The sequence below is a fragment of the Labrus bergylta genome, chromosome 1 (genome assembly GCF_963930695.1).
Source record: "Labrus bergylta chromosome 1, fLabBer1.1, whole genome shotgun sequence".
Lineage (NCBI taxonomy): Eukaryota > Metazoa > Chordata > Actinopteri > Labriformes > Labridae > Labrus > Labrus bergylta.
Window position 1 is genome coordinate 19271144 of NC_089195.1, and position 12190 is coordinate 19283333.

A 12190-nucleotide genomic window follows, 5' to 3' on the forward strand; every position below is an offset into this window, starting at 1 on the left:
AGCAGGTAGACAGAGGAAGTAGTTTAGGTTGAAGTGAAAGGATGAATGAATTTGTGAAAGAATATAAGCAGTCTTCCTGTCTGAACTTACGCTGAGCTCCATTTTAGTTCAATGCCATTGTAGTTACTTGAAATTGCAATGAAATATCTCTTAAAAACACTGACTATAGGCTATTGTTTGTACAAAGGGTTTTCACTTATTCACATAATAAAATAAACAATACATTTTGGAGCTTAGTATTTTATTCAAGCGAGTACACACACACACACACACAAAATCAAGCTTATATAATTTTACATAATAACAATACACTTCCTGCACCTCTAGGAATAAAGTCCTTCAGAGTGATGAAACTAAACAGCAAGAATCACAAACAGTTACACTTTGTTTATGGGAACTTTCATATTGGCCAATATGCACAACAGTTGTTGATAATTATAGCATTACACATTTTTCTTTCATTTCACATTTTATAGTTATTAAAAACATATTAAAAATAGCAAAGAAAATATACAAACAGACAAAGAAAATAACAATGAGAACTTCCTTTTGTTGTGTATTATTTTTTAAGTCCATGTTGGAAAATGGTGAAGGATGAAGTGAAAAAAACTAGTCTTACCCCTTTTTCTTTTTCGACTTCACCAATGCCTGAGCTTTCAAAATAAAATCATAGAATACAGTTAACTAGCTAAGCAACAAAACACAACAACAAATATAATATATAATTCGCATCATTTGGTAGACTAGGAAAACTCAGGGAGGGTTCATTACATTTAAAGAGACATACACCCCAAAACCGAGTGCTCTGAGAAAGCTGGTTCATACAGGGTCACAAACCTCCTCTGGTGCTTGATTCATGTTATATTTTGACCAAAGCACAGCACAGATGTTTCATTCAAACCACAGGCGACTGTTTGAAAAGGTACAAAAGGGGTATAATGTGTCCTCTATAACAGCACTTTCACTTTATATTGAAATTGATTGAGATTTGGCACATGACAATATTACACATTTTCTCAAGTTCTTTTGGATCTAAACATCTGTATTTATAGACTATTTTCACTCTTGAGGTTTACCTCCTATCAGTTCACATAAGAAACCTGTTTTAATGTGATAAGAGTGAACATCTCAACTTCAAACAGCGTCTTTCCATTTTACCAAACTATGAACAAACAAACTAACAAGTAGTTACTTAAACTCAAATCTGTAAAGTTTACACCAATACTAAGAGAATGTAGACATAGCTTGTGTAATAACATCAAATATATATTACCCTGGAGCTGAAAATAGTCTTTGACCAAATGCCCTTTTATCCTATAAGAATAATGTTTGATAACAAAACATAGTGCCCTGCTGAAAAGAGCAGTTAAAAATCATGTGACCTGTCTCTTATCCTTATTAGACACAAATGAACTGACCACTACAGACACGAAAAGAGAGATGTCATTATTCAGTCGGACTGGAACATAAAAAGACAGCATAACCCTGCTGTGTCAGATAAGTTATCTGATAAACCGGATCAGAAGATATGAGCTGAGAAATGTTCACTCACTCACCAATTCACAAAATACTCCAAGCTATGTACATCCCTCCTTAAACAGTGAACACAGTTTTCAACTGAGCTTTACCGAAAGTTAAGTTTCAGTGTGAATAGAGCAAGTTATTTTCTTTTCATTCATACAACTCTTCACTCTACGGTGGGCACGGCAGAATGTGGTGAGCAAAAGCAGCTAACGCGCAAAGTCGTATTGTCCCGTTCGTTTGTTTTTGTAGTAGCGGGTCCATATGATAACACCAATGATGACAAGCAGAACAACAGCAACTAGTATACCAAGTATAATGTATACGATGTTGTTGGCTGTGAAGAGATGAGTACAAAAAAAAAAAAGGGGGGGGGGGGATAAAACATTATTCAACAAAAACAGGTTTTTGGTTTGGAAGTAGGGAAATGATGAGGCTTTCTTAGATTTCTAACATCTATTCAATCAGAAACCTGGAACCCAGCAATAAGTCAATATAACGACTACTGACAGCTGGTGCATTTTTCCCAGGGTGGTGGATCTTTCTGGCAGATGGAAAGGGATGTACACCTTAGTTTGTTTGATTGATTCTTAAACATAATGGAAATTGTTATTAACATGCTAACAGAATTAGCATCTTGATAATTGTAACTATTGAATGTATTAGACTTCACAGTGTTCAGTAAAATAGATTGTGAAGTTAAGAGAAGATAAATGATTTTTTTATCATCTCTACAGTCTAACACTACAGTTGTGACATTGGTCAGAAGTCGATGGCTTGTAGGCAGAATTAATTTGTCATTAATGATCAGCAAATCAAAGGGGCATGCCAAGACACCTGTCACACATTTAGACTAAGGAAGAAAATAGAGTGCAAGGACTGTAACACAATGAGCCCATTTAGAGATATGACTTGATTTGTATGTTAGAGTTTAGCCCTGCTAGACCATTTATGCCAGTCGTCCATGATGCAGCATTAACCAATCTGAGCAGGATGTCAGAAGAAAATGGCTACTGTGTGAACGTGATCTATGCAATGATCCCTTCTGCTGTCACGTTCTCACCTGAAAGTAACATGGCTTTTCAGTATTTCTGATTCTGATTTATTTCATTTAACAACCACATCACTGAAGAGAGGACATGTAAAAATGTAAAACTCACCATGGACTTTCACATGAAACTCCTCAGTGAAGTTCCAATAGCCGTTGCTGACAGTACAGGTGTACTTGCCCTCATGTTCAGCAGCTGCAGATTCGAAAGCGAGGATGCTGCTCCAGTGAAGGCTACCCGATGGAAGCGTCCACTTGTATGAGGGACTCGGCTTTCCATCAGACGAGCAATCCAGTTTTAGCTGGTTTCCTTCATTGATGGTGATCAACCCTGGATGTTTTGGCACCTGTAGCTTAGGCGCATCTGTGTTTTAACAAAATGTGGGTGAAACATAACACGTCATAGGATTAAAATGGGAGCAATTTTAAAATGTATACATATTAATTTAAACACATATACAATGAGTTATAAAGGAGCAGTGTGGGAGGATACCTCAACATTTTCTCCTATTTCTCCTGATTTATTCACTACTCAGGCATTTGCTTGATATATTTTTTCACAATTAACTGAATACCTTTATTGACGGACACAGATCTATTTAATAGCTATTTTGCGAATCGATACAAAATATGTTATCATATTGTATTACAAACATTTGACTGTACAAAAGAAGAGGATGAAGCCTCAGTGTCTTAAACACAATGCCAATGTGGACGTGCCTCAAATCTGCATTCTTTTATTGACCAAAGAAGTCAGTGTATAATGTAACTCTATGAAAAAATGAGACTACTTCTGACTAGGTTTAATAAACCTATGGTCTCATTTGCTCGTTTCATGTCTTCTTCAACACTGAGAGATGATCATTTGGTATTTCCTGATTCAATGTTAGTAAAATTGATGATTCTCTACAACATGTTTAGCTTGTGATTGAGAACTCGCTACCATGTCCCATCTTACCCCTTTGTTCAAATATGGTCACTTCCTGCTTAAAAACTAAGATGGCAACAGCCACAGTGCCAAATTTGAGAATTCAACATGGTTGCCCACAAATCAAAGTTAGACAACACTTGACAAGAATCTACAGTTTGTAAATGCAGAGTTGGGTAATTCAAATATGCTGGGTCATGATTACAAACAACTGGTTTTGCATACCAAGTAGTCATGTGACCCATTGCCTCAATAATTATTCAAGAAATTGATGAAAATCTATTTTTTTCATAACTGAAGAAGATTTTTGTTATCAGACTCACAGTATACAGTGGTAGTCATGTTTTGAGATATCACCACTGGAGGGGGCTGTGGTCCTTCAGGTCCCAGGACAAGCTCTGCTGCACACCAATACGCAGCACCATCTTCACCTTTATGGGGGGTGACGTCCAAAGTATAGGAATGAGTCATTGGTTTTCCCCCATAACTGTTGTTAACCTGTACTTGACCAACAACTGAATGTCCTCTGTAGAAGATTGCCTTGACTTTTTCAACAGGAGCAACATTATGTACTGTACACTGCAGAGTGTACGGATGAGCCTCTATCAATGGCCCGGTGTGGTTAGCAAAGCTGATGGACACCTTATCTGGGGGCTCTGTGGAGACAAACACAAAGAGAGCTTGGGTTGAATACATTAATAGGCATATTATTTTGTTTCTCAATGATACAATTGTCACACAAGCAACAGTATTCTGTTCATTTAGTTCATCAGCAGGTTTACTTACTGTATACGGTTAGGGGCAGGATGGTACAGCACTGGACATCAGGATCAGAAACATTCTCAGCAGCCTTATTGTAATAGCACTGGAGACTAGCTGTCCATTCAGTGAAGCTATCAATATTCCAGGAAATTGTGGTTCTGTTTATTGTTGACTTTCCCATAGAATGCTCTAAGTTAAATAATTCGTTGAGGCATTCTTGCTGACATGCATTGCAGATCACAGACGCTGGGTCACCATACTTGACGACAAGCCGGGATGGAGTGAACACAGGTTTATCTTTACAGTTTAAAACTGTAACACAAACAAGAAGAGTGAAGATTTGAGAACTGAATGTAAAACAACTGTCTCAATCCAAAACTGTAATTTTGCTCATATTTATTAAAGAAGCCATTCAGTGTCTATCAACCATAACTTATGTTGTTATAACAGTGTTTCTGTCTGGTCTTTTAATGCAGTCCTGCTAAACCTGCACAAGCCTCAAAATGCTTTAGTTTTACATTGCATTTTTAATTTAGGCCTATTTCTAAATATAGCCTATCATACTTGATATAAATGCCTATAGGTTCTGTTTTTTAGGTCAACATCAACAATGGCTAAGTAAGCCTGGGCGCGAAAACACCAAGGAGCCCCATAGCTGACAGAATGCTAAGAAAATATTCAGATTATAAGAAAAAGATATATTTTAAGTCAATACAGGATCATTTGCACTAAACATTTTGTCTAAAATGTACATCCGGTTAGAGGTGGGCGATATGGGAAAATACCATATCATATATTTTTTTTCGCAAAATCCCGATCCCATCACGTTTTTTTTCATACTGTTCTTTAGACAAATCTGTAAGTTACTGACCAGTTCAACCAGACTTATTTCCCTCTATAATGTTTTTAAATGCACAAAAACTGCGCTGACAAGTTTAATCTATTTGAGAAACATCTTTGTAGGAGGTCTGGAGGTCTCCCACCCAGAACATCTTTAGCAACAGAAATGTCTTCCCCTCGATTTGATTGATATTTATGCACAATTTGAAGGTTTTCCTCACCACTTTGAAATTAGGAGTTAGTTATGTGTCCTCTTTTTATGTTTATCAGGAACATTTTCACGCAGTGATGCATTCATTTAAAAACATGTAGACTTTGAGTTCTTGTGTTTCTGTTCTATTTTAGCCCTGCAGAGTTCCTACAGCTGTAGTTTCATACAGGCTCTGCAGCCTTTGTGGTTTTCTATGAGATCATTGGACTAACTTTAGTTTAGTTTATATATAATCAAACATAATACAGAATGTGTTCATTCTGTGACACAAGATCAAAGTAAGTTTTACTGACAGAAGAGTTTAATTCATAGAGGGGGCGGGACATTGTTGATTGACAGACAGACAGTCACACTGCGGTCAAGCCAGCCGCTCCTCGAGTTTACATGGTGAAGTGAGCCGCCCCTAAATTTGAAGTGCCCACGTATTATGATCTTTATGGTAAATGCTCCGGACTGCAGAGCGAGCAAGAGTAACAGACAGAGAGAGCGATGACGTCAAGTGCTAAATGCCTAGGTCTTACCATAAAACTGGAGTAAACAGAATACTGCACAGAGAATAGCTCCGGAGGTCGGGGAAGTTAGTGTGAGAATAATTGTGCGAGTCTGCGGTAACTTCCGTTTTTCAAAATAAGGTGTTCACAATAAAAAATAAAATAAAAAACAGTTTTCTTGGAGAAAACAATAATTATATATATTTTCTTACATAAGTAGACAATGATTCTGATATGGTTGGACTAAGTACTTCTTACACTACATGCACAAGTAATGTGAAGTACTTTTACTGTGAACTTTTTGAGAAATCCACTGTCAAAGTCCCTTATAAATCACTATAATGAGTCTTATTTTCTGACTTTGATGTTGAGGAGCTGTGTAGTTGTGCAGATATGTACATGATTTGCAGTCTAAAACAGAGTGCAATGTAAACAGAAAATAGTCCAGTGAGCGTTAATGTAACGCATCAAATCAGTTTCAGCCTTCACATTACTGTCATGTATTGAGCGCAACTGTACTTTTGGAACAAACCGGCAGCACTTCTATACGGAGATGTTCCTAAATTAAAATTTGGTCTCAAAGGCTGAATGTGCGAGATTTTACACATACTGTAAATATAGCAGAAATCCAGTATATCCTCTGTGAGTCATGACTGTCTACAATGAGTGTGACACCCAAGTCTCCGTGTCTGTGATGGTGTCTGAGCTGTATCTACACCGTGTTTACATGGACGGGACAGGACGGCCGGCCGGCTCATCCCCTTGCTTATAAAAGTTGTTTGTAAGTGAGGGACTATAGAAAAGAAGAATAACTTACTGTACTCACTGCTTATTTGAATGTCATGTAAGCGTTTTTAGATCATGGTCATTTTGTGTAAATTTACATGCAATGTGAAGCTACACGCAAACAAAAGAGCACTACCATTAGCATACTAACACAACAATGCAGCTCGAGTTGTTTGGGTTTCATGCTGGTGCTCAAGGGCGACATCTACTGGATCAAAAAGTTGCATATTCTTCCTTCAATGTATCATAAACATAAGCAATGTCATAAAAAAAAAATCATACCTTTTAGAATACACATACTCAAAAGAGTCAAACACATTAAATTCTGCTATTCTAAAATAATTCATTTTCAAATAGTTAAGGACGAGACCTCTCCTTCAGTATTTATGAAGGATTTGGAGGGCCAAGGTCTTTGTTAGTTATAGATGGATGGATCCTTTATTGTCATTGCAGATCACTACACAATGAAATTCAGTCCAGCCTCAACCCCTTGATACTTTAACAAAATATTTTTAAATAATTCAAAGATATAGAAAGTAAGCAAGTTTATGGCACATATGGAAAAAAAAGGAATGCTTGAAATTACAAGGATTTTCACAAAATCAAGAAAAAGAAGCTGTCATGTGTTACCAGAGATTGTACTCTTTCAAAAACCAACCTCTTCTTCATCATTCCCCCCACAAATTAAAAAATAAATGCATATGCTCAATAATTATATTAGATTTAAGTCTTCTCGTGGGAGATCGGAGCTCAGTTGTTGAGTACATAATACAATTACATTATAAGGAGTTGGATTTTATTGCAAACATGCTGCAAACTTTTGCAAAGAGTAATGTAGTGGACACAAATTCCCACATACAAACCTAAATAGAAGATGATTATGTGTATAGATTGCCCTGCCTATAGAAATGTTTCTCTATTCCACAAGATTCTCTATTCCTGACAAGGTTTGCACATTTTATTTTACAGAAACAGTGTGAGACATGCCAAAGATGGTACCATGAGCAGTGCCTAGCCATGGATGAACAACAACTCCAACATGCAAGGGTGAACAATTGGGATTGTGCTCTTTGCAGTTAGGGCAGAAAATAAAACACTTAAAAATGTCATGTGGTCTTACCAAATAAAGACATGCGAGCGCTTGGGACAAAACGTATCTCATATTTTTAATTATTTGTATTGGTTCAAATTTGAAGAAAAAAGATAGATGTATATAGTTGTTGGTGTTCATAGTCTTTGTAATTTCATATGTATGTTCTAATTTTTTTTTTATGTTTATAATAAATGTAAAAAAATGTCAATAGTAATTTTTTATTCGTGAAAGATTATTAATATTTGAAAAATGCTTGTATGTGTGTTTATTGCAAAATATTAAAAGTGCAACATGTAGCTGTTAAAGAGCGTATCAAATTGGTACTGTCACATTCAAAACACTGCAGAGAGCTGTGCAGTGTAAGGGAGCTTGACAGTGGATTTCTCAAAAAGTTCACAGTAAAAGTACTTCACTACCTGTGCATGTAGTCTAAGAAGTACTACATCCAACCATATCAGAATCATTGTCTACTTATGGAAGAATTTTTTTTACAAGACATCAAAGTCAGAAAAAAGACTCATTATAGTGATTTATAAGGGACTTTGACAGTGGATTTCTCAAAAAGTACACAGTAAAAGTACTTCATAGTACCTGTGCACGAAGTCTAAGAAGTATTAAGTCCAACCATATCAGAATCATTGTCTACTTGTGTAAGAACATATTTTCTTACATGTTTTTCCCAGGAAAACACCTTATTTTGAAAAACGGAAGTTACCGCAGACTCGCAGTATTATTCTCAAACTAATTTCACCGACCTCCGGAGCTATTCCCTGAACAGTATTTTGTTTGCTCCCGTTTCATACACGTGTATCTCATAGCCAGTTTTATGGTAAGAATTCGGTAATTATTACTTTTGCCTGGAAAAGGAGATTAATAACGGGTCAAAATCGCTCTCTCTGTCTGTTACTCCTGCTCGCTCTGCAGTCCAGAGCATTTACCATAAAGATCAGAATACGTGAGCACTTCAAATTTAGGGGCGGCTCACTTCACCGTGTAAAAGCGAGGAGCGCCTGGCTTGGCCGCAGTACAGTCACCATGGTTACTCACTCTCACCTGCCTGCTGCTTTGTAACGTCGTTTAGCCTAATCCCTATAGGTTCCGTTATCACAACAGGTGAGCTTCTGGTGGAGAGGCTTGATAAGTAACTTTTAAAAACTGAGAGAGAGCAGAAAACACCGACAGCAACATTTTAAACACCGGGGTTTTATCTCCACTGACTGTCTGAGCTGCGCCCTGTCTGTCTCTGACTGTTAACGTCTCTCCGCTATCTGAGATGTAGACTAATCTTAACTGTGCACACTATGCAGATAAGTTAACTGTTGCTCACAGCGGGTCGGTTTGGAAAAATATCACAACAGTTGCATATAACCGAGATGGAGTTGTTTTTGCGGACTTTACGTTTAAGTTTCGTTTTCGTTTTCACCGCTGCGGAGCAAAAAAAGGAGCGTGATCTAATGTGATAGAATAAACACATTAGCCCGGTTCTACGATCTCTCTGCTTTGGCAGATCGTCAGCAAGTTAAAATCCTTCACGATCTAAGATCGTTATATCGCCCACCACTATATCCGGTCACAATTAGGTTTTAAGAATAAAATAAAACGTTTGATAAGACGTGAATGGGCTATATTTTAATGACAGAAAGCAACAACTATCCATTTTTACCTCATCTGATAAAAAGAAACATGCGATAAGAATATAAAGAGCCTACGCAATAATATGAGGGACAAAAAATGACTAAAGTATAAATAAATAAATGTTGGGAGAAATGCATACAATAATGTATAGGCTAAATAAATAAATAAATGCATCAATAAATATATATAAATAAATGCAACAATTCAATAGTCAACAATTAATATATAAATACATATATTCATATATTTATTTATGTATTTCTGTGTCCATGTTGTACAAGGAAAAGTAAATATGGAAATTAAGTGGGCCGTCGTAACATTACTGAAGTAGGATTGGTCAATTTTGAAAAACAGACAGAAGCAAATTTACATATATACTTTTCCTCTTACAACCTGGACACAGAAATAAATAGATGTGTAAATGTAAAAATATGGAAATAAATTAATAACTCAATTAATGTGGAAATGTATGCATTGATACATATATAACTGTAGAAATACACTAATGAATGAATAAATACATGTAAAAATATATAAATAGCCTTTTTCATTAACCAAGTGTATTCATTATTTATTCATTGATGTATTGTTTTCAGCATATATATATTTATTGATACATTTATTTAATTATACATTATTGTATGCATTTCTCCCAACATTTATTTATTTAATATTTTTATTTAGACTTTAGTAATTTTTTGTCCCTCATACAATGATAGCCTACAAAACATAATAGCCTATGATACCGTGTTTGATAGAAAGTCTACCAGAAGCACAACAGAAGGCAAACGATCAGCCGAACAGATAAATCACATTTCTGAAAACTTACCACAGCCCGACGCGTGGAAGTCGAGTAGAAATGTCATCAAAGACAAAACAAAAATCACTTCACAGAAAAGCATTGTGTGTTTCCTGATGGTATTGGAAGTAAATTAACGGAAAGGTTAACCCTGGAGCGAGAACAAGAGTGAAAGTTAAAGCGCTGGACAAACCCCCCAAGTCCACTCCCTGCTTTTCATTTTGTTGAGATGACCGAGGTTACTGTAGCTTTTACAATCACGTCACTGTTTTGTGGGAAGGACTGAGACATGTGAGAAAAAATGTTTTCTGTACATCACCGACGTCCTCAGGCTGATCTTAGTTTTTTTTTTTTTTTTTTTTTTAGGACTTTTTAGAAAAGCTATGACCCCGAATGAACTTATAGCCCTACCCACCCACCGAGCTTCAGATAGTCTACCATTCAAAATGAAAACACTTGCCTACACAGGACCTCAAAGTCTAATCCAGCCTGTGTTTTGGTGGAGGAAAGTCAGTTGTCCAGAAACACATTTCCCTTATCACGTTCCTGAATGTATCAGCTCTTCAGATCTTGCTTTCGCCATAACATCATCTTTTTTCAGCCTACAGCTGCCCCCTCCCTTCATACTTTAAATTCTTGATATCCAACTGTTTATCATTTTTACTCCATCAGTGTTGCCTGCCTGGCTATGATTTATCATTTCCCCCTCAGTTAGGCCTACATAGCCCCCTCCCTCCACCCTTCAAGCTGGTCAGGAGTCATTCAAAGGCCAGATTTTCTTATGGCAATAGCCTACTGTTAGGAAAAGAGCAGCAGAGCCATTGAACTCAAAAGAAAACCATCCGGGAATTGTAATATGGCCAACTATAGTCTACCCTTGAGCTCATTTTAATTATAGCCTAATTATTTATTATTCAAGTTTGTTTTCCAACATGACAGATTCAGAATCGTATTAACTTTATAGGCCTACTTTTGGAAAGAGCAACATGAATCAACACCATACAGACCTTGCTCAGAGAAGAATATGCTTGACATTTCAGGAAGTTCAGTTCTTGTTGTTTAGGCTATTTTGTTGAGTTGATATGGTAACACACTCACAAAATGTATTACAGCTAGCGCAAGCAACCCCTCAGCACAGCTTATCCTTGTGACAGGAAACAAGGGGAAAGAGTTATCCTGACCTGTCTGTCCAAACATAACATTTGCAGCTCCTCCACATCCCAATAGGTTAAATCTGTTTCTGTTTGAAATCCCTGGACATGCAAATAAAACAAGGGACATCTGCACACAACCATTATAAGTTAGCTGTGAATAATAGGCAACATATAACCAAGCACGTTATTAAGGATGACATCTCTCCAGTGCAAAGATGTCTTCTCTATCTATACATTGACGTTTCAGGCTGAGTGTGAAAGGGGATTTCGTTGGGTTACAAAATTAGACAGCTTGAGCAGAACGTGATCTTCAGATGAATCAACAAGCACATTTAGATCAGAGATGACAGAAACACGATCACTGTCACAAGTTAACTGAGGAGGTTGGATTAGAATAGGATTAGTTCATGCTGGTGGATACTTTACATTAATTTAACATTTTATTTTTATTTGCATAACTTTAATAAAGAAATGTAAAAGGTATGAATTTATTTGAATGAACTTCTCATGGCTGTCAGGTAATATTATGCCATGTTTGATTTGCTTTGTGAGCATATTGAGTCAACCTAAGCACATCTTAGCAGGTGAATTCTTAAGGTTGCCTTCAGGATGTCACTGTATACTCTGTGACTAATTATTTTTTAAATTCCTTTATCCCCCTCTGCTGTCCACCAACTGAATTTCATTTTTTGCTAAATAATTTATTTAGTTCCCAAATATCTAGTGAATCTTTTTAAATTGTGAGTCATTGGAGATTAGATATTTTTATTATAAAATTCCATATCTCGTTTCCAATCGCTATAATCTTTAAATCTTAACATTTTGTGATTAATAGTATTTTCTTTCATATGTGTGTGTGTATCATAGACTGTATATAAACATGGATGTAGTCTTGGTGGAATCACCCATTGGTTTCTAATAC

General features: G+C 36.4%; 1 protein-coding gene across 2 annotated transcripts; it reads right to left on the minus strand.

Moving 5' to 3' along the window:
• Nucleotides 1–224: 224 nt before the first annotated feature.
• On the minus strand, nucleotides 225–10455 carry LOC109975311 (vascular cell adhesion protein 1-like). Of its 2 annotated transcripts, none has more exons than XM_020625763.3 (5): nucleotides 10145–10440; nucleotides 4284–4571; nucleotides 3821–4153; nucleotides 2682–2933; nucleotides 225–1858 (listed from the first exon to the last, which is right to left on the minus strand). In XM_020625763.3, the coding sequence occupies exons 1-5, from the start codon at nucleotides 10215–10217 to the stop codon at nucleotides 1731–1733; spliced, it is 1074 nt and encodes a 357-aa protein (XP_020481419.2). In that variant the 5' UTR covers nucleotides 10218–10440; the 3' UTR covers nucleotides 225–1730. The 2 variants fall into 2 exon arrangements, with proteins under 2 accessions (XP_020481419.2, XP_029131485.2); XM_029275652.2 differs by lacking the exon at nucleotides 225–1858 and adding an exon at nucleotides 1865–2584 and having other exon boundaries at nucleotides 10145–10455.
• Between the last annotated feature and the right edge of the window lie 1735 nt (nucleotides 10456–12190).